The sequence below is a fragment of the Sorex araneus genome, chromosome 1, assembly GCF_027595985.1.
Source record: "Sorex araneus isolate mSorAra2 chromosome 1, mSorAra2.pri, whole genome shotgun sequence".
In the NCBI taxonomy this organism is placed as follows: domain Eukaryota; kingdom Metazoa; phylum Chordata; class Mammalia; order Eulipotyphla; family Soricidae; genus Sorex; species Sorex araneus.
Window position 1 is genome coordinate 445,739,055 of NC_073302.1, and position 21,519 is coordinate 445,760,573.

General features: G+C 62.9%; 1 protein-coding gene across 1 annotated transcript in view; it reads left to right on the plus strand.

Moving 5' to 3' along the window:
• The window catches only part of CUL1 (cullin 1), a 40,210-nt gene extending 19,183 nt beyond the window's left edge, over positions 1-21,027 (plus strand). The window contains exons 3-22 of the mRNA XM_055137291.1: positions 3,825-3,999; positions 4,938-5,105; positions 5,817-5,867; positions 6,001-6,091; positions 7,543-7,706; positions 8,050-8,212; positions 10,128-10,258; positions 11,126-11,233; positions 11,316-11,422; positions 13,164-13,212; positions 13,407-13,538; positions 13,766-13,883; positions 14,463-14,539; positions 14,857-14,988; positions 16,017-16,109; positions 19,368-19,415; positions 19,487-19,569; positions 19,703-19,808; positions 19,933-20,046; positions 20,598-21,027. Of these exons, the coding sequence (XP_054993266.1) occupies positions 3,825-3,999; positions 4,938-5,105; positions 5,817-5,867; positions 6,001-6,091; positions 7,543-7,706; positions 8,050-8,212; positions 10,128-10,258; positions 11,126-11,233; positions 11,316-11,422; positions 13,164-13,212; positions 13,407-13,538; positions 13,766-13,883; positions 14,463-14,539; positions 14,857-14,988; positions 16,017-16,109; positions 19,368-19,415; positions 19,487-19,569; positions 19,703-19,808; positions 19,933-20,046; positions 20,598-20,678 (2,191 nt within the window). The 3' untranslated portion in view covers positions 20,679-21,027. The remainder of the gene's footprint in view (positions 1-3,824; positions 4,000-4,937; positions 5,106-5,816; positions 5,868-6,000; positions 6,092-7,542; positions 7,707-8,049; positions 8,213-10,127; positions 10,259-11,125; positions 11,234-11,315; positions 11,423-13,163; positions 13,213-13,406; positions 13,539-13,765; positions 13,884-14,462; positions 14,540-14,856; positions 14,989-16,016; positions 16,110-19,367; positions 19,416-19,486; positions 19,570-19,702; positions 19,809-19,932; positions 20,047-20,597) is intronic.
• The last annotated feature ends 492 nt before the right edge of the window (positions 21,028-21,519 follow it).

The window sequence follows — 21,519 nt, forward strand, 5'->3', positions numbered from 1 at the left end:
GGGGGGTGGTCAGGATTGGGGCGGGTTAGGCAGCAGGGTTGGGGTCGGGCAGTTCCTGCGCTTCCCGACCCTGAGGCTGTCCCGCCGGGGCGTGTCCCGTTGTGATGCCCGAGCGGGCGCTCGGTTTGCTTGAGCACTGCTCCCCGAGCCCTGTGGCGTGTGCCAGCCGCGCTCTCCGCTCCTGTCCCGGCCGGGTCCGGGCGTCTGCAGGCACCGAGCAGGCCTGTGGCTTTCCTTTTCTTTCCTCGTCCGTCTTTCTGTCTGTCGGGTTCGTTCCGTCGGGGGCTCTCCCGGCGGTGCTCAGGGATGACTCCTGGCGGGTCAGGCCCCTCCTAGGGTTCTGGGGGTTGAGCCTGGGTCAGCCGCGTGCGATGCCCGCGCCCTCCCTGCTGGACGCGTCCTGCACGCCCTCGGGGCTGCGGGAGCCCCTGAGCGTCCTGTGGGCTGTGGCTCCCGCGGGCGGTGGCTGGGGGCCGCGTCTGCGTCTGTCAGCTGGAGGCGCAGCCCCCTGTACACCCCCAGAACCCGCCTGCCCGCATAGTCGAGCGTGTGGGTTTGGGGTGCTTGGTAGCAGCGCGCGGGGGCAGGCCCAGTCTCCTCCGGGGCGCGACCCTTCACCTCCGTCGCCACTTCCTTCCGTGAGCGCAGAGTCCGTAGTACACTGGCACTTATCGTCAGGGCTCCCTCGCCTCTTCGGAGATGTTTATCATCATTATTATTTTGCTTAGTCGGGCTTGACCGGGGCCCTCACTGGGCTGTGCTCACGCTGCTCCTAGCCCAGTGCTCTGGACACTGGGGTCCAGCCGCGTGCTTCTGGCTTCAGGATTATGTCACTGCCCGGTCTACAGCTCGGTCTCTAGCCCTCCTCCTCCTCCCCCTCCTCCTGCCCACCGTGTTGTCAGGTGAATGTAAGTCACGGAGTGGCCGGGTCTTCTGGGCCTGCTCCTTGCCTCCGGCTGCTGGTTCTCGTGGCACCAAAGTGTTGGGCCCTTGAGTCTTGGGGGTTTCTTGCAAGTCCGCGCCTTGGTCTTCGCCGTACCTGTGTGAGTCGGCGCTCCTGGCGCTACCATGTAGCGCCCTTTCCCCGCGCGTGCCCCAGTTCATCTTGTTTGCTGGGCCGTCACGGGGCTCGGTGCTCCGGAGCTGCTCCCGGGGCCCGTGTGGCGTGCAGGGGTGCGGGTGGCCTGCCCCCTGCCCGGAGCGCGAGCGCAGCTGTCCGTCACTGCACGCACGCGTGACCCTGGTTGCCTTTTTTGCTGCTGGTTGTTGGTTTACGCCAGAGTGTGACCCAGAGACTCGCGTGTGCCGAAGATGCGTCCCGGCGCCCTGAGCTCTGCCCCGCGCTGGAGCCGGACAGTTTGAAACACGGAGTGTTCAGTGGCTTAGGTCTGGGGCCGCGTGCGGTGACGGGCACAGAGCGCGCTCCCGCCTCACCCGGCCCGGAAACGCCTTTGCTCGGGAGACTGGGGGTGTAAGGCTGCTGGGTGGGCCCCGGCCCCGCCACCGCCAGGGAGACCTGCTGCCTCCTGGCCTTTGCCGCTGGGGGTGGGAGTGACGGTGCTTTGGGTCCCTCCCTCTGTTGTGCCTGTGACAGCCCCGCAGCTGGCTGCTTCCCTGCGTGCAGCCCACCCGGGAGGGCCCGTCACCCCGTGGGGTCCCCAGCCCCCAGGAGTGATGCTGAACGGCACCACGCGGGGGAGGGGAAGTGCCTGTAAAGGCGGAGCGACAGCGCCCCCCTGGGGTCGGGGCCAGCACCGCCAGGGGTCACTCCGAGTGCAGAGCCAGGGGGGCCCTGTGCATCGCGGGGGTGGCCCAAAGGAGAAAAGGAAAATGTATCAAAGTACATACCCCCCTCTCCCCCCAAAAAAAATTGTTTCAATCCTGGCGCCCAGAGGGTGCAGAGGGTGAAGTGTCGTGGACGCGGCCGGCCTGTATCAGTGCCCTGAGCACAGAACCGGGAGTTGGCCCGGAGCAGGCTGGGTGCGGGCGACTGCTCTCCCCGCTGGCCTGGCGCTCTGGGCCCTGGGGACGCGCCAGAGTCATCTTCCCCCGCGAGGGAGCTGAGGGACATCCCTCCCGCTCTCCCCGACCGCGAGTCGCCCGGTGCTCGCTCACAGTGCTCCCCCCAGCCCACTCAGGACAGAAGCGTTGGGCAGCCCTGGTGAGGAGAGCAAGCGGGAACCCTCCTCGGTGCCGCGGTCTCGTGGACTCCGAGCGGCACGGGCGACAGCAGCAGTTACCAGCCCTGGCGAGCGGGCACTGGCCGGGCGGACGGCGTCTGGCGTGCGGGCACCTGCTCCCGGGCTCGGGGCGCACTGATGCCGGCGGCTCCTGGCCCTGGGGAACGACTGTCCCGGAGTCCAGCCGAGACGCGCAGCGGCAACTGCGCCCTCCGGAAGTGCTCTCCTTCGTGGGGGGCAGCGGGGGCCGCACTCGGGAGCAGGGCAGGACTGCGGTGAGGTGTGTCCAGACGAGGGCTCTCTCGCCTGGGACTCTGCTGCTCGGGCGCTTCCGAGACTGCCCGTTGTCGCGAGCTGTTGTTTCTGACTTCGAGGAGTTAGTCTAGGGTTCGACCATGAATAAGGCCTTTTGGCTTTTGGATTCTCTCTTGGAATATTTCGTCTGTGCTTCTCATAGAGATTTTTTTTTCTAGTAGAGATTGCTGTGAAATACCTGAATTAATGATAGGAGTTCAGGGCCTATGGGCTGGAGCGATAGCACAGCGGGTAGGGCGTTGCCTTGCACGCAGCCAACCCGGGTTGATTCCTCCGTCCCTCTCAGAGAGCCCGGCAAGCTACCGAGAGTATCCCGCCCACACGGCATCCTGGCAAGCTCCCCGTGGCGTATTCGATATGCCAGAAACAGTAACAATAAGTCTCACAATGGAGACGTTACTGGTGCCCCCTCGAGCAAGTCGATGAACAACAGGATGACAGTGCTGCAGTTCAGGACCGAAGCGATAGTACAGCAGGGAGGATGTTTGCCTTGCATGCTGCCGACCCGGGTTCGATCCTCAGCACCCCATATGGTCCCCTGCCAGGAGTAATTCCTGACTGCAGGGCCAGGAGTAACCCCTGAGCATCGATCTGGGTCTGACCCAAAAAACAAAGGTAGTAGCTCATTGTCAATTTGATGTGTTTGATTTTTATTTTAAAATTAAATATCTTTCCAAATGAAGTGTTTTTTTCTTTTTTTCTTTGTTTAAGAAAGCCTTCTAAACAGATTTTTGAGATTGAGGAAATTTGTGTATTTGGCTCTATAGTTACTCCTCATATATTTTAATTTTTGATTCATTTATACGAGAGCTGGGAATATGGAATCTCTCCTGGCAATGGCCTCTTGCCACGGAATGAGTCTGCACTCACTGCGTGAGCCTTTGAGTAAGAGGCCCCGAGGCCCAGCGTACCGCCGACTCCTCCTTACTCTCAGTGCGTGCGGACGAGCAGGGTGCCGTCTCGCCACTGTGAGGGCAGAGCCTGTTCTCTGCCCCCGTGCCCGTCCCGTACGTGTGACATCTCCTGGTAGGCGCGCGCGTCTGTCCCAGCATCCGTCTGTCCGCTGGCCTCGTGAGGGAGGGCGAAGGCGGCTTTTCCCGAGGTGACCCTTGCCCTGGCCTGTGGCCTGGCCTCGGACCAGGGCCCGTCCAGCCCGTTCTCGGGCGCGTTCTCCATCCTCGGGTCAGTCTCTCGAGGAGGGGCCCCAGGGCCCGCCGCTCTCTGGGGTCCCGGGGCTGCTCCCCCGGCCTCCTGCCCCTGGGCAGAGGCTGTCACGGGCTCTTGGTGCGGCCCGAGCGAGTGGAACTGCTTTCCTTGACCCCCGCCCAGCCACGTGTATAACTACTGCACTAGCGTCCACCAGTCCAGCCAAGCCCGGGGGGGTGGCGTCCCCCCCTCCAAGTCGAAAAAGGGCCAGACGCCCGGGGGAGCCCAGTTCGTCGGCTTGGAGCTGTACAAGCGGCTGAAAGAGTTCCTGAAGAATTACTTGACAAACCTCCTCAAGGTAAGACGCGTCACAGCTGGCCCCCGGGAGCGTCCGTGGGAAACAGGCCGAGCCGCGGGACGGTGGCTGCAGTGCGGAACCTTTGTCTTTGTTTTTCTGCATAAGCCACATTCTGCTTCTTAATTGAGAAGTTTTACGAGAACTGTGTTCAGTACTCGGACTTACCTTTCCCCACTTTGCACCTGGGGAAACCGGAGAGCTTTCCTGAGGAGTTCTGGACACGAGAGCGGCCGCCCCTGCTGTGCTGGCGCCTGTGCTCAGTGCCCGGGGTGGCGATGGGCTTCGGGCCCCCACGGCCAGGCTCTCCCTCTGCCACTGCCCACCCGGCTGCCCGCGCCTTACCGGGAACGAGTTTCCCGCGGGCGTCCCTAGTCACACTCGGCAGAATCTCGCAGTGACTGCGCGTTTCCCGCCGGGTCCTGGTCTGCCGTGTTCTCTGCCCATGGGCTGCTGGGGTCTCTGAGCCGTGCGTGTCACGGCTCCGGGCTTGGCGGAGGCGATGCGTGAGCAGTTGGAGCAGTGCGTCTCCTGGAGACTAAGTTACAGAGATGCAGGGAAGCGTGTTTTTTGAGTGCTGATTCTGATAGGATTTTTTTTTTTTTTTGCCATACCTGGCAGTGCTCAGGGGTCACTCCTGCGGGTGCCCAGGGGACTGACCACAGGTGCTGGGGCTTGAACCCGACCCCCTGGACGTAACTTCCTTCCCTCCTAATAAACGGGGATTTCCTTTGTATTCTGAGAGTCGACGGTGCTTTTCCCGCACACGCGCCTCACGCTGGGGAGAGCCCTGGTTGGAGACGGAGGAAGCTGCTCCCTCGGGTCCTCGAGGGCGGGACTCTGAGCGCTGGTGGGGGGGCCCGAGGTCTCAGGAAGGCCGTCCGAGTTCCCGAGGAGGCTCAGCGCCCCGGACCGTTTCCGTCCCGTTGCCCGCGCCCTAGGACGGAGAAGACCTGATGGACGAGAGCGTCCTCAAGTTCTACACGCAGCAGTGGGAGGACTACCGCTTCTCCAGCAAAGTGCTCAACGGCATCTGCGCCTACCTCAACCGCCACTGGGTGCGCCGCGAGTGCGACGAGGGCCGCAAGGGCATCTACGAGATCTACTCGGTGAGCGCGGGGGGGGGGGGGGCGCCCCACTTGCCGGCTGTTTCATGGGGCTTTCAACAGCCGGTAGTTGAGTGTTGAGTCTTTAAGTAGCAATCTGAGGTTTGTTGGGGGCCACGCCTGGAGGAGCACAGGGGACCCCCGGGCGGCCCTGGGTTGGCTGCGCGCGAGGCGAGTGCCGGCCTGCTGGCCCGTGTCTGCGGCCCGCCCCTCGCGTCTCAGCTTGACTCGGGCAGTAGTACATGAAGAGCATAGTCGCTGGGCTGTTTCAGACCCTCTGGGCGGGTCCTCGGTTCCTCCTTCAGTGGGTTTGTGTTTGCGGTTGGCTTTCCGGCCTCTGGACACGCTTGGAGCGGTTTGTCTTTTCCTTGGGACCAGCCCCGGCAGTGTTCAGGTCGGGCCACCCCTGGCTCAGTGCTCAGGGCAGCTCAGGGGGGTGCCGGGGCCGGAGGCGGCCAGGGCTGCCCCCCGGCCACGAGTCCCCCGGAGCATTTGTGCGGACGGTGCCCGCGTTGCCCCGCCTCGAGGCTCCGGGCCCCACGTGTCTTCCACCCGCCGCCAGTGTGGCCCTGACGGGCAGCGAGAGTGCGGGGGTGCTGGAGGTTAGTCCCAGCGACCCTGGTTTCTTCGGGGGTGGCTGGTTTTCGCCGAGTTCTCCTTGGCGTGTTGGAAGCGGAGCGCGTGGGCGTCTCACCCTGTCCCCTCTCTCCCCAGCTGGCCCTGGTGACCTGGAGAGACTGTCTGTTCAGGCCGCTCAACAAGCAGGTACCGTCCGCGTGTGGCCCCGGGCCCTGGTCTCCTGCAGCCTCTCCCCGGCCGCGGGCAGCCGTCAGAGGGTTGGACAGAGGCGTCCCGCGTCCTGTGACCCACGAGCCTTCCCTCTCTGTCCTTGCCGAAGGTCACAAATGCTGTGTTAAAGCTGATTGAGAAGGAGAGAAATGGCGAGACCATCAACACCAGGCTCATCAGCGGCGTGGTGCAGTCGTACGGTGAGCAGGGCCGGCACCCAGCCCGGGGGCTCCTTGACACATGTCAGCTCTCTTTTTTTTCTTATTGAATCACCGTGTGATACGATTACAAAGCTTTCATGTTTTGTTTTGCTTCTTGGGTCACACCCAGTGATGCTCAGGGGTTACTCCTGGCTCATGCACTCAGGAATTACTCCTGGCGTGCTCGGGAGACTGTATGGGATGCTGGGAATCGAACCCGGGTCAGCCACGTGCAAGGCAAACGCCCTACCCGCTGTGCTATCACTCGGGCCCCAAAGCTTTTGTGTTTGCGTTTCAGTCATACATTGATCGAACACCCATCCCTCCACCAGTGCCCATTCTGCACCACCAGTGTCCCCGGTATCCGCCCCCCCCATCCTTCCCCTCCCCCTGCCTCTGTGGCAGACAATTTCCCCATGCGCTCTCTCTACCTTGCGGCATTACGGTTTGCAATACAGATGCTGAGAGGCCATCACGTTTGGTCCTTTATCTACTTCCAGCACACATCTCCCATCCCAACCATCCCTCCACCCATCGTTGACTTAGTGATCCCTTCTCTATCCCAGCCGCCTTCTCCCCCAGCTCATGAGACAGGCTTCCAACTGTGGGGCAATATTCCTGGCCCTTGTCTCTACTGTCCTTGGGTGTCAGTCTCATACTACGTTATTTTATATTCCACAAATGAGTGCAATCATTCTACGTGGTACTCGGTTTTCTTCACGCTAATATGATGCTGTTTGATGTTATGCATTTATTTTTTTTTAAATTTGCTTGATTCTTGTGCCTTTAAGGAAATTTTGATACATTCAAACTATTATCAGGTCTCATACCAAATTACTGGGAATACACTATAATAGTGTCATTAACAGAGACAGACCCTATAGACAGTAAACAGGATCAGCCTGAACGGGGGGGGGGGGGGGTTAAAATGGTACATTTTGAAAACACAGTTAGCATTGTAATTCTTCACAAGTTTAAAGATTTTTTAATTCTCTTTTTTTCTTTTTTTTTTCCCCATTTTTGGTCAAACCGGCGATACTCAGGGGTTACTCCTGGCTCTGCACTCAGGACTCACTCCTGGCAGTGCTCAGGGCACCGTACGGGAGACCAGGGATCAGCCCCTGGCCTGCCGTGTGCAAGGCAGACACCCTGCCCCCTGTACTGTCACTCTGGCCCCAATGGTTTTTTAATTTTCAGTTGAGTTGCTGGTGAGATACGCAGTTACCAAGTTACTCCTGCTGGGGCTTCAGCCACACAGTGCTCCGGACACCCGCCCCACCAGGGCAGCACCTTCCCAAGTTCAGCTGGAGGCATTTCGTTCCCCTAAGCGTGTAGGAGTCAAACAGTCTCCGTGCGGCAGCTCCCCACCCCCCCACTCAGCGTCGGGGCGGGGCTTGCTGTCCCCTGGCCCGAGGGCGGGTCTCGGGAAGGTGGCGCCTGTGTCTCCGCAGTGGAGCTGGGGCTGAACGAAGACGACGCCTTCGCCAAGGGCCCCACGCTAACGGTGTACAAGGAGTCCTTCGAGTCGCAGTTCCTGGCCGACACCGAGCGATTCTACACCCGGGAGAGCACCGAGTTCCTGCAGCAGAACCCGGTCACCGAGTACATGAAGAAGGTGGGCGGGCAGTGCTGTGTCGGAGGCGGCCTGGGGGTGCCTCTTCCCACCTTCCCGGCTGGGGTCCCCGTGTGGGGGGAGGCTGCTCTCGGCCCAGCCTGAGGGGGCCGCACCCAGCAGTGCTCAGGATCACCCTGGCGCTGTCCCGAACTCGCCTTGAGATCTCGCGGCTGACCTCGTGCGGCCCCTCCCGGGGAACTCGGCGCCCTGACTGCGGAGTGTCCGTCACCGTGGTTCTTCCGTCGGGTCCCTGTGTGGGAGAGGCGCTTTCAGCAGGAACCGTGGGACGAGACCTGGGGGCGTCTGCTGCACCCAGAGTCAAAGCCCCCCCCCCGCCCCCCAGGCCGAGGCCCGGCTGCTGGAGGAGCAGCGGAGGGTGCAGGTGTACCTGCACGAGAGCACGCAGGACGAGCTGGCCCGGAAGTGCGAGCAGGTGCTCATCGAGAAGCACCTGGAGATCTTCCACACCGAGTTCCAGAACCTGCTGGACGCCGACAAGAACGAAGGTGGGCCCGCCCGAGCCGGCCTGGCCGCGCGTCTCCCCGGACTCGGGCAGCGTAGGGGAGAGAGAGAGAGAGAGAGAGAGAGAGAGTGTGTGTGTGTGTGTGTGTGTCCGAGTCTCTGCAAGTGAAGCCCTGGACTCGGGGAGCGTAGGGGAGTGTGTCTGTGTGTCTGTGTGTGTGTGTGTGTGTGTGTGTGTGTGTGTGTGTGTGTGTGTGTGTGTGTGTGTGTGTGTGTGTGTGTGTGTGTGTGTGTGTGTGTGTGTGTGTTTGTCCGCGTCTCTGCGCGTGAAGCCCTGGACTCGGGAGCGTAGGGGAGTGTGTCGGGGAGCGTAGGGGAGTATGTCGGGGTTTGTGTGTGTGTGTGTGTGTGTGTGTGTCTGTGTCCGCGTCCGTGTCTCTGCGTGTGAAGCCCTGGACTCGGAGCGTAGGGGAGTGTGTCTGCGGGGGTGTGTTGTGTGTGTGTGTGTGTCCGAGTCTCTGCGTGTGAAGCCCTGGATTCGGGGAGCGTAGGGAAGTGTGTCTGCGGGGGGGGGGGGTTGTGTGTGTGTGTCCGCATCTCTGCGCGTGAAGCTCTGGACTCGGGGAGTGTAGGGGAGTGTATCTGTGGGGGTGTGTTGCGTGTGTGTGTATGTGTGTCTGTGTGTGCGCGCGCGTGCTGTGAGGGTGTGGATAATGCGGGGGTGTGGGGGCTGTCCTGCTCTGTGAGGCGCTGGGCTCCGAGTCGGCGTGTGCGGTACGCGTTTGTGTGGCGCGTAGATGAGCTCGTCTCCTTGCCCTGAGCGTCCAGCGTCGGGCGCCCAGGACGTGCCTCCCGTGTGGCTCTCTGAGGTGAGGCTGTTTGTGAAACAGATTCCCCTGGTTCCCACGTGTTTCTCGGGGCCCTTGCGGAGCCCGGGACAAGATTGGTGGGGTCCCCCCGGGAGTGAGGAGGGAGCCCGCAGTACTGTCAGGTGGAGCCCAGAAATGAAGAAAAGGTTGATGGTTGGGAGCAGAAATGTGACTCGGGTGGCCCCAGGCCCCTCATACTGCCCAGGGTGCGAGGCTCCTCCCCTCCGCCCCGGCCAGCGAAAATAGAATGAGAGATTGATGGGTTTTTGTTTCGTTTTGGTTTTGATTTTAAATGTAGGAGAACTGCTGTTTACTCGGCATTGATTAAGCTGACTGAAGCGGGCGTGAACGCCACATTACTTTTTTTTTTTTTTTCAATTTTTTTAATTGGATACCCATGAGATAGACCATTACAAAGCTGTTCCGTATTGGGCTTCAGTCGCAGTGACCCAGCACCCATCCCTCCACCAGTGTACGTCTCCCAGCACCCCACCCCAGCCTCCCCCTGTGGGAGACACTTTCCTTCCTGCTCGCTCTCCTTTTCCTTTCCTGCATTACGGTTTGCAGCACAGGTGCTAAGAGGTCACGGTGTGTGTTCAGGGCATTTGGTCTTTTTATCGGGACAGTAAGGCTGGAGTAGCTTTTTAACTAGGTGGCAGTTTTGGGGTGGGGGTGTGACTGCCGAGGCTCCCGGAAGTACAGGGAGATGGGGGGTGGGAGGAGGTAGCCCGTCCCGACCCCGAGAAAGTCTGGAGATTTCAGTCACGAAACCCGAGTGCCCGGATTTTCAGTAGTTTATATCTCAGTGAGTCCATCCTGAGGTGATGGAGTCGCCAAAGCCAGGGACCCCCTTCCCCCCCAAAGGACATCCAGGGGAATGTCAGGCGTCTCGGGTGAAGGCCCTGTGACGGGGGTTTCTCCTCGGAGAGTGAGCCCCTCCTGCAGCGGGAGAGCACTGTTTCGGGAACACCGCACAGAAACCGAAAGTGCCCGATTGTCCCGGTCACAGTGCAGTGACTCCGGGGCCTCGTGCACAGGAAGGGGAGCGCTTGCCTCGGCGCACGCAGTAAGGGGCGCCTCCCCCCTGCAGATCTGGGCCGCATGTACAACCTGGTGTCCAGAATCCAGGACGGCCTGGGGGAGCTGAAGAAGCTCCTGGAGACGCACATCCACAACCAGGGCCTCGCGGCCATCGAGAAGTGCGGGGAGGCCGCTCTGAACGTGAGTCGGGGCGCAGGGCCTGGCTGCCGCTCGCCCGGGCCCCCTCTCCCTCCCCCCTGCCGTTCCCCTGTAAGGGACACGCTCTGGCCATGGGCTGGTGGCCGCCTTGGCTGGCAGGGGCATTTGTCACACCCCCCCCGGGGCTGTACCTGTCGTCCAGTTCAGACTTTCTGCCTCTGGGGTGCCGGGTCCCACCGAGGCAGGGGCTGTGGGCGGGGCGTGACGGGATCATCTCACTGGGAAACGGGGTTCGAGGAAGCGGGGTGGCAGGGGCGTCTGAGTGGAGGCTGCTCTCGGGCCTGCTGGCTTGGAGAGCAGAGTGGAGAACGGCCAAGGTCAGCGCTTTGATGGGGGAATGCGAAGGTGGAGGCAGTGCGTGAACTGAGTTCAGTACCGTTAGGAATAGAGACGTTACTGGTGCCCGCTCGAGTAAATCGACGAACGGGGTGACGGTGACACAGTGATTCTAGCAGGACCAAGGGAAGCGGGCCTCGAAGGCGGGGAACTAGGTTGCCCGAGCCGGGGCCTCAGAACCAGGGACAGCCGGGAAGGAGGAGAGTGACGGGGGGGGGGGAGGGGGGGGGGGCGGGTCCCTGCCCGAGCCGCAGAGCCACAAGGCCGGACAGTGAGCGTGTTCTCGGCCCCGGGCCAGGCTCTGCGGGGGCCTCTCCACGGAAGCCTGAGGCCGTTCTCTGTGCCTGCTCAGAGTTTGCCCCATGGCGGCCCTGGCGGGCGGCCTGTGCCCAGCTGCTGGCTGCCCCAGCGCTGTCCCCTGTCCCCGCGCGGGCATCCCAGGGCTGCTCGGTCTGGGCGCGCCGTGGCCTGTCGGGTTCCGCTGTGCCCACCTTGCTCCTGTCCCCACGCAAGGACCCCAAGATGTACGTGCAGACCGTGCTGGACGTGCATAAGAAGTACAACGCCCTGGTCATGTCGGCCTTCAACAACGATGCCGGCTTCGTGGCCGCGCTGGACAAGGTGGGTGTGTGGCGGCAGGGGCGGGGGGCGGAGGGGCAGGGGGGCAGCGCGTGACGCCCAGACGGCGCTTGTGGCCCTGCAGGCTTGTGGGCGCTTCATCAACAACAACGCGGTCACCAAGATGGCCCAGTCATCCAGCAAGTCCCCCGAGCTGCTGGCCCGCTACTGTGACTCCCTGCTGAAGAAGAGGTAGGCTCGGCCTCCGGGGCTGCGCGGCCTCGCGCTGGTTTCATCTTGTATTGGTGTTATGAGCCACGTGCGGCTGTGCTCAGGCGTGGATCCTAAAGCCGAACCCTGCTCTGTCATCAGGATTTATTCCTGGCGAGCTCAGGGAACCGCGTGGTTGCCAGGGATCAAACCTGGGTCGGCCACATGCAAGGCAAGTGCCCTCCCCGCTGTACTATGACTCTGTCTTTAAAGTATTCTCTTTGGTTTCGGTTTTGGTTTTTGGGTCCCACCCGGCGATGCTCAGGGGTTACTCCTGGCTGTTGCTCAGGGGGCCATATGGGATGCTGGGAATCGAACCCGGGTCGGCCGCATGTAAGGCAAACGTCCTCCCCGCTGTGCTTTCACTCGCCCCCTTTTTAAATATTCTTGTTGAATAAACTTGCGTGTCCGTCCCACGGGGCCCGTGAGTCGGTGTGTGCGGCCACTGACCGTCGGGTGTGTCCTTCTCTGCTCCATACTCGATAGCTTCTCCCGCCCCTGCCGGCTCCCTCTTTCCTTCCCCGGGCCGGGTAGCGCCCTGGTGGCCGGCCTCTGACTCCCTCTTGTGACTAACGCCGCCGTCAGTTGGAGACTGCGTTGGTGTCTGTGTCTTCACCGCTGGGGTGGCACCCAAGGGAGTCCATGCAGAGCCCCACCCTGCACCGTGACGCTCCCCGGGTGTGTGCAGGGGCTCCCTCCCCACTGTGTCTCGTGCTGGGAGGGGGTCTCCGGTCACCTTTCCCCCACTGTCGGGGGGGAGCCGCGTCCACCCGTCTGTCTGCTTCGGACAAGTGGGTCCCAGTTCCTGCCCCCCATGTTTAATCGGGCGATTTTCTTTTCTGTGGGTCACTTTGACGAGTTTGTGTTTTCCGCACCCGGGTTTGGTTCGTAGCCCCGGGCATGCCTGCTGGGCGCGAGCTCCCTTTCGGTGACTGCCCGGGCCCGTGGGGCTCTTCCGAGGCGCCCCGTCACTTCTTTGTGCTTTTGCCCCCCGGCTGTTGGAGACACGTCCGCCCACATCTCTGGGGCCAGTGACAGCCGTCCCCCTCGCGTCCCCTGTGTATCTGCGCCCTCGGGATTCCATCCGGAGCTGGTGTCTGTGGGCTGTGGTCGGTAGTGGTCAGCGTTATCGCCTTCGCCAGAAGGGGTGTCCCTCGCCTGGTCAGCCCCGGGCGTCTGGCTTCACCCCAGCGTGGTCAGGCGGTCAGCGCCTCCCCGGCCCGTGGGGAGGGTGTGCGGGGCCGGGCCTGGCCAGAGCCCACCTAGCGACGGCGGCGATGTAGGTGGGTCTCTAGGGGCCTTTCTGAGGGACTCGTGAGGTCCTTCACCCCAGAATCGCGTGGCTCCCTCTGAGTCTGGCTGCGGGCAGGACTGGTTGGCAGTCGACTAACCCCCCTCGGAGCCTCTGACTGCTTGGGCCACAGATCAATAATAATTGATCTGATTATTTCACATCAGAATATTGTAGAAACCAATCAGAGAAGTCGGTTTTGTTCGCCTGCGTTTAGTAGAATCTCTTGGTAGGAAACTCCTTTAGAATCTCTCTGGACAGCATCTAGTGATTGTCTGCCGTTGCTCTCGCCTCGCCCTTGGCAGTCTGTCTGTCTGTCTGTCCGTGTGTGTGTGCTGGGGTGCAGCCAGGTGCGGCCGCCCTCTCCCTCCCCATGGTCTGCAGGCTGACGAACTGCTTATAAACATGGTGCCGTTGAAACATTTTTTTCAGTTCCAAGAACCCAGAAGAAGCGGAACTGGAAGACACGCTCAATCAAGTGGTAAGGTGCTTACTGTGCCCGCTTCCCGCACACGCCGCCAGCACGCCCAGGACTGGCCCCGGCCGCACTGACTGCATGGCCGCGGGCCGCTGCGAGGGGCTGGCTGGCCCTGGGCTGCTCTCTGACGGGGCGGGGGGAGGGGAGCAGGGCCGGGCGGGACGTGCGGGCACCTACCGTCGCTCCCGGGCCTGCAGATGGTGGTCTTCAAGTACATCGAGGACAAGGACGTGTTCCAGAAGTTCTACGCCAAGATGCTGGCCAAGCGGCTGGTGCACCAGAACAGCGCCAGCGACGACGCGGAGGCCAGCATGATCTCCAAGCTCAAGGTGGGCCCCGGCCTGCCCAACCCCGCCCGCTCTGCACTCGCTCTGCGCCCTCTCTCGGCTCCTGTTGGGTTGGGGACGCAGAGTCTGTCGGTCGCCCCCTCTGCAGTGCTCGTGTGCGTGCCGTCGGCTGGGCGAAGGGGTTTCCAGCGCGTCTGGAGGGGAGGGCGTGCGTGTCCTGTGCCGTCCTCCTGCGGCAGCGGGTGACACGGCCCCGGCTGTCGTTGCAGCAAGCGTGCGGCTTTGAGTACACCTCCAAACTCCAGCGCATGTTCCAGGACATCGGCGTCAGCAAAGACCTCAACGAGCAGTTCAAGAAGCACCTGAGCAACTCTGAGCCGCTGGACCGTGAGTGCCACGCGCGGCGTGACCGCCTCGAACCCTGTGCCGCCCGCGCGGGCGGGACCAGAGCCAGGGCTGTCGGTCTGGCCTGGGGGCCCCGGCCTGGCCGCTCGGGGCTGCCCCGTTGGTTCCAGTTTTCGCGGCCTCGGTTTCACGGCCTGGCGGTGGCTTCAGGGGACTTGGTGTCCGTCACGGCCGGACCGTGGCCTCACTGCCCAGACTCAGAGACTCCGGGTGAAGGCGGGGTGCCCGCTGTTGGGGAGACAGCCACGATCGGCCACGGCCCGTCCTGTGGCCCATGGCCGGGCCGAGCGGCCTCACGGCTGTCAGGCCCCACATGCGAAGCCCGCTGGATTCGGGGGAGGGGTGTTGGGGTTTGTGAGTTAGGGGCCGCCAGCTGCCAAGGGATGGCGTGAGTGCCGGCTGGAGTGGCGCGGAGAGTCACCCGGGGAAGGCTCCGACGCTGACCGCTGTCCCGGCTTTAGTTGGACGGGGTCACTTCCTCAGGGAGTAGCTTGAGGGGGGCGGGTCACGGTGCGGGTCACACGTGGCTGCTCTGGGGTGACACCCTGCGTCTCCCCCCAGTGGATTTCAGTATCCAGGTCCTGAGTTCGGGGTCGTGGCCCTTCCAGCAGTCCTGCACCTTTGCGCTGCCGTCGGAGGTAAGGCGGCACCGCAGCAGCCCTGGGCCAGCCTGTCGCAGGAGGGTCCCGTCCAGTCAGTGAAGCAGGGGGCGAGGCAGGGGCGAGGCGGGGTGGCACCAGGTCAGCCGAGATGGGCAGCGCGAAAATGCTCGCTGGTCTCTTTCTCTTGCTATAAAATTCTGGGACCACCCCCGGCTGTGGGATGGAGGCCAGGCCTGCCCCCTGCAGGGCCCGGCTCCGCCCTCGGCACCGCCCCACCCCTGCACTCCTCCTCCCTCGTGCCCTGGGCCTGTGGGCGGGCCTGGCCCGCGGCCCTGACGCTGCCCTGCCCGCAGCTGGAGCGGAGTTACCAGCGCTTCACGGCGTTCTACGCCAGCCGGCACAGCGGCCGGAAGCTGACGTGGCTGTACCAGCTGTCGAAGGGGGAGCTGGTCACCAACTGCTTCAAGAACAGATACACCCTGCAGGTAGGGCCCCTCCGCCCGGCGGCTTGCCCCGGAGTCGAGGGTCAGGTTCTGGGGGCACAGGCTGGCCGAGCCCCGCTGCCAGGGGCTGTGAGGGGCTCGTGGGCGGCCCCACAGCCTCGCCTGCTGCTCGGAGGGTCGGGGCAGCTCAGGACCTGCTTCTCCCCCGCCCCCATTGCTCGCCTCGTGCCCTCTGGAGGGTGACCTGAGCCCTGTGTGGAGGGGCGGGCTGCCCGGTGTCTGAGTGAGGGCACAGCCGCCAGGACGTGCAGTTAGAGCGCGCTCGGGGTCAGGCAGGCCTGACGCAGAGGGCACGGGCCGGAGCAGTCGTGCCGCGGAGGGCCTTCTCCTGGCACGCAGCTGAGCCGGGTGTGATCCCCGGCATCCCGTATGGTGCCCGGAGCACTGCCAGGAATGATTCCCAAGTACAGAGCCAGGCATAGCTCCTGAGCACTGCCGAGTGTGGCCCAGTCATATTTTTATTTAATATTTTAAGATGCCCAAGTTCAGTAGAAACTTGATTTGAAAAAGGAAGGGACAGGGCCGGAGCGATAGTTCAGCGGGGAGGGCGTTTGCCTTGCACGCAGCCAGGTTCGATCCCCGGCATCCCATATGGTTCCCCGAGCACCACCAGGAGTAATTCCTGAGTGCAGAGCCAGGAGTAACCCCTGAGCATCGCCGGGTGTGACCCAAAAAGAAAAATAAAAAATGAAAAAGGAGGCGACATGGAGACTTGGGCATTTTTCCTTACGCCGGAGACCCAGAGCCGTGGGGAACCTTCTCTCCCTATAGGCTGCCACCAGGGGCGTGTTAGCGCCGTGGGTTTGCCGCGTGCAAGAAGGAAAACCGCGAGGGCGGGGGCGGGGGGCCCTTGGGAATCCGCCCGCCTGGTGCCTGCGGGAGCTGCGCCCCTGCAGAGGGTGTGTGGGCGCAGCGCCCCGAGGAAACGGGCACGGTGCAGGGCTGCCCCGGCCACCCGCCGGCCGCGCGCCTCACGGTGGCTTCTCTCTTTCATGTGGGGGACCGCAAAGGCGTCCACCTTCCAGATGGCCATCCTGCTCCAGTACAACACGGAGGACGCCTACGCCGTGCAGCAGCTCACCGACAGCACCCAGATCAAGATGGTAGGGGCGGGGCTGGGTGAGGGTGTGGGCGGGGCTATGTGTGTGGTCTGGAGGGTGGGCGGGGCTTAGTAGCAGGGGCAGGGCCGGGCGAGGGGGTGACACACCCCCGTGCCGAGTAAACATTCACACACTGCACATCTGTAGTATGAGTTTCCCAAAAGCGCAGATCTGCAGCCCAGTTGAGAGGCAGCGTTGAGAGGCAGCGCACTGGCACACGCGTTTCCCTCCCGCTTCCCCCCAGCCCCTCTGAGCTGGGTGTACTCCAGCCTGACCTCAAGCCTGTCTGCAGGGCGTGGCCCCGTGACCTCTCAGGCATCGCCGCGTAGTCAGGCCTTCTCCCAGTGTTGGCAGCTGCCCTGAGCCCTGGCGGGCAGTCAGCTGGACCTGTCCTCCTGGGGCCACCCCTCAGCTGGGCCCCTGCCGCCAGGGGTGCCCCGCGGAAAGGGCAATGGGTGCTTCTTCGGGGGTCTTCTGTGTCAGTCCTGTTCCCACGCGGGGACTGGAGCGCAATCCCCAGTGTCTTTGGACCCCCACAGCACCTTCCCTGTCCCTGGGCCGGGGGGTGGCCCCGGCCCTGCCTCGCCTCTCTGAGGGGCTCGCTTCTATTCTTGCCCATCTGACACATCTGCACTGTGCCTGCCTGGTCCGGGTGACGCTCCCTTCTGTGGCCGGGGGTCCCCTCACACTCGCTTCCCGACCCTCCTTCCCGGCTCGGGGGCTCGGCGTTGTTCTCCCGTTCTGGGTTGGGCTGGTGTTTCGTGAACTAGCTCTCGCCTTGGTGGTCTGCCCCCGCAGACACGGCGTTTCCGTGCCCCTTCCTCCCCGCCTGCCTCTCCTCGGGGTGCTGTGGATTCAGCTCCGCTTCCCGGGGCGTGTCTCGGAACACAGCAGCTAAGATACACTCGGGGTCTACGGCATTGCGTATTGTCCTTTATTTGAAGAACTTGAATTGTTTCTACCCTTGGATTGTTATTGGCAATACCACTATGCAAGTTAATTTACATGATCTGCGTTTGCGAGGTAATCGGAGTTTCCGGTTCTCTTGGGTGACCCTGAGGTGGGTCGGCTGCGTTGGTGAGCTCTGGGAAAGGGAGTCCTTGTAGCCTTCGTGGGGTCTCCACCTCCTCCCCTTTCACAGCCGTCCTGGGGGCCGGGCCTTCCGTGCGGACCGGCCGCTCGCCATCAGCTCTGGAGAAGTGCCCAGTGCAGGGCGGGAGAGTAGAGCTCAAAGCGCACACGTGCGTACAGGGGTCCCCGGTTCAGTCCCTCGCACTGCCTGGTGCCCCAGACTCAGGAGCCCCCTGAGCACCGGGGTGTGGCCCCCAGACAGTAGGAAGCAAAAGCCAGTTCGTATGCACTGCCACACCAGCAGTGCCCAGGGCTTACCCTGGCTCAGCACCGACATCACTCCTGGTGGGGGTCAGAGGGACCGTGCCGGGGTGCTGGGGATTGAACCTGGGTCGGCCGTGTGCGGGGTACGCGCCCTGCCTGTGGTACCGGCTCTCCGGCCCCTTCCTCCCATTTTCAAATTGGGTTACTTGTTCTTACGGTGCAGGAAGGGCCCCCGTGCCCCCTGGCCCCTCGGCAGACACAGCCTGCAGGTACTTTCTCCCGGTCTCTGGCTCATCGTTCTGTGCTATTTGTCACACATTTTCTATTTTTTTCCCCTTCTGTTGCACTTGATCTGATAAACATTGCCTGAGTCAGGGTCAGAGGTCCTTTGCCTTTCGAATGACCCTGGCAGCCATATTAGAGGTCAGTTGGCCAGTTCCCGCCTTGTCACCTGCGCGTCTCTCTTTGGCTGCGGCCAGCTCCTCCAAGAGCCGGGTGGGGTGTCGGGGTGTCTTCCGTGACGTGGTCATTGCGCCTCCCAGCCGCTGGTCACCTTCAGACTCGTCTTCCGCCGCTTGGTGAATCTGCTCCGAGGTGTCATTGCTGTGATGCTGTTGTGAGTGGAGTTGTCTGTTGGGTGCCAGTAAGAGAAACTCGGCCGAGTGGTCACTGCATGGAGGTCGTCGATCTCGCAGCCTGGGGACGCCTTGGTGTGGGCCTGGGTTCCTCGGGGGTGTGTGAGTGTGCGGTTTCCCTCAGCGCTTGTCCCCGCGGTAGATGAATGCCCTTCCCTGCTTTTGCTTGCCTGGCCGTTCTTGAGGAGTCTGGTGGGCACGGACGGTGCTGGGCAGAAGTTTGTCCTGTTCGTGAGCTCGGGAGAAACTTGGATCACCGTGAAGTTTGTTGTTAACTGAGTTTCCTCAGTGCCTAAGCCAGAACGTGGGTAAAAGTTGTGGAGACCAGAGCAGTGGTGCGGCGGGCAGGGCGCTTGCCCACTGGCAGCTGACCCTGGGCTCAGAGCACACACACACACACACACACACACACACATATACACACACACACACCATCCCCCCTGCCCTGGGCTCAGAGCCAACACACACACACACACACACACGCACACCCCATCCCCCCTGCCCTGGGCTCAGAGCACACACACACACACACACACACACACACATACACACACACCACACCATCCCCCCTGCTGCCCTGGGCTCAGAACACACATACACACACACACACACCCCATCCCCCCTGCCCTGGGCTCAGAGCACACACACACACACACACACACACACACACATACACACACACCATCCCCCCTGCTGCCCTGGGCTCAGAACACACATACACACACACACACACACCATCCCCCCTGCCCTGGGCTCAGAACACACATACACACACACACACACACACACCATCCCCCCTGCCCTGGGCTCAGAGCACACACACACACACACAAACACGCACACACACTATCCCTCCTGCCTCAGACATGTCAGGGGACTGTGGAAGCCCCGGGTTGTTGCCTTGGTCCTTCCTGAACCCGCCTTCGGGCCTTGGCACTGCCCCCTCCCTCGGGCCAGGTCGAGGCTCGCATGGCCAGATCCATGTCGCGTGGCCCAGTCTCAGCTGTGGCACGTGTCCACGTGGCGTCCTGCGTCCCAGGCCTGAGGCTGGCCTGACCTCATGGTGTGACCCCAGCAGGGGTGAGGGGAGATGGCAGCCCCGTCCCCGGCCGCCATGCCTAGGGGCTGCTTGTACTTGTGGTCGGCAGTTCGGGGACCCTCTGCAGAGCCCCGTCTTTGCCCTGCGGGCGCAGTGCCCCCCTCTGGGCCCCTGGTTTTGCTCTGGGAACGGGGACGGGCGTCGCCACGGGAACTGCCGTTCGCCCCCACTCACCCCTTCTCTTGCCCACAGGACATCCTGGCCCAAGTCCTGCAGATTCTGCTGAAGTCCAAGCTGCTGGTAGGTCTACGGGCCCCCTCCGGCGCGGGGCGCCTCTTCCCGAGGGTCAGCTGACGGCCGTCTCCCCCCAGGTCTTGGAAGACGAGAATGCAAATGTGGACGAGGTGGAACTGAAGCCAGATACTTTAATAAAATTATATCTCGGTTATAAAAAGTAAGGCCCCTCGTCGGGACGGGGCCCCAGCCTGGCCCGTGTTGTCGCAGGGTGGTGCGGGGCGGGCCCTGTTCCTCCGCGCGCCGCCGGGGTCCCTGAAACACGGTGACAGGCGTCCCTCTTGTCCCGACAGCAAGAAGTTAAGGGTCAACATCAACGTGCCGATGAAGACGGAGCAGAAGCAGGAGCAGGAGACCACCCACAAGAACATCGAGGAGGACCGCAAGCTGCTCATCCAGGTGCCGGCAGGCCCCGCGCAGCCGGGGGAGGCCAGCGGGGAGGGGTTGCCTACAGGAGTGCCCCTGAGCACTGCGTGTGACCCCAGAGTAGGTAACAAACACCTGTGTTCCCCCCTGCACACAGGCCGCGATCGTGCGCATCATGAAGATGCGGAAGGTCCTCAAGCACCAGCAGCTGCTCGGGGAGGTGCTCACCCAGCTCTCCTCCAGGTTCAAGCCTCGGGTCCCCGTCATCAAGGTAGGGGAAGCGGGACGGGGGCCAGAGCCATGGGGGGGGGGGGGGCGGGGTAGGGCAGGGGAGGGGCGGGTGCCTGCCCTGACCCGGCAGAGCCGGGAGCAATCCCGGAGGGTCACCCGCTGAGGCTCAGAAGTCAGACAAAGACGAGAGCGGCGGCTGGTCATGGAGCGCGGCCTGACCGGCTCCTGCGTGGGTTTCTGTCCCCAAGGGGGTGATTTTTGAGCTTGGCTGACATAGAACACAACGTGACAGGCAGCAGCCACCGCCCCAGAGCCTGAGTTAGACGGGACCAGCCTTCTAGAAGGTTCCCCGACTTCTCCAGGACTGGGGGCCGACAGCGGGCCAGGCCGTGTTCCCGAGTCCCCTGTCCGGGTCGCTGGTTGGCGCCTGTGCCCACAGCATCGTGCCCGGCCCGTGCGGACCCGGGGGCAGTGGCAGAGAGCCCTGGCGGGCGGCGCCACGCATAGGAGGCCACGAGTCGGGCATCGCCGGGCTGTCAGGGAGGTGCCTGCCCGGGCCTCACCCTCCCCGTCTCTCTCTCACGCGCCCAGAAATGCATCGACATCCTGATCGAGAAGGAGTACCTGGAGCGCGTGGACGGCGAGAAGGACACCTACAGTTACTTGGCCTAGCCTGGCGGGGGCGCTGACGTGCCCGAGAGTCCCTGCAGAGACTGGCCGAGCGGCGGCCCGGGGCTGTCCCGGCCGCCCCGCACGGGCCCTCAGCAGACCGGCTGGCCCGCGGGGCTGCATGTGGCCGCATCTCAACCCACCCACCGGCTCGGGCCCGGCGGTCTGCGGCGGCCCCGGGCCCGGGAGCTGAGCGGACCCACGCGTAATCTGCTACGAGAAACCATTTGTATAGTGTGTTTCATTTTTTAATGTGTGAAAATAAAGGAAATTAAAGGATTTCTGTACAAGTTGCATTGGTTTTAAGTTTTACTAATTTCTATATGTAAATAAAAGCTATAAAGATTATGGACATTGATCCTGGCGTGTCTTCCTGGGGTCTGACCCGCGGGCCCTGGGTTTCCTTGCTGAGATCGTGAACTTTGGCGCCCCAGGTCGTTTCCCCCACCCCACCTTCCCCAGACACGCTCTCGTCTGAGGTCTCACCAGCCCCCGTTGCTCCTGGGTCCCGAATGCCCTTGGGGGTGGCGAGAAGTTCTACCCATGAACAGAAGCGAGCTGGGGGGTCGCCAGGCAGGACCCCCGGAGCCCCGCCTTGCTCTGAAGGATGCAGCCGTGGATGGAACCTGCAGGCCAGCCGGCCCAGGTGGGACGCCCCTCTGGCCAGGACCCCGCCCTGCACGGGCCCCTGAAGGGGTCACTGTCCTGCCTGAACTTCCACCCCCAGTTCAGGCCCAGCTGGCACAGACCTGGGCGGGGGACGTTGGGGTTGGGGCCACACCCACATGCTCGGGGCTTGCTCCTGGCTCTGCGCTGGGGGGACCCTCCGGGTTCTGGGGGTTGA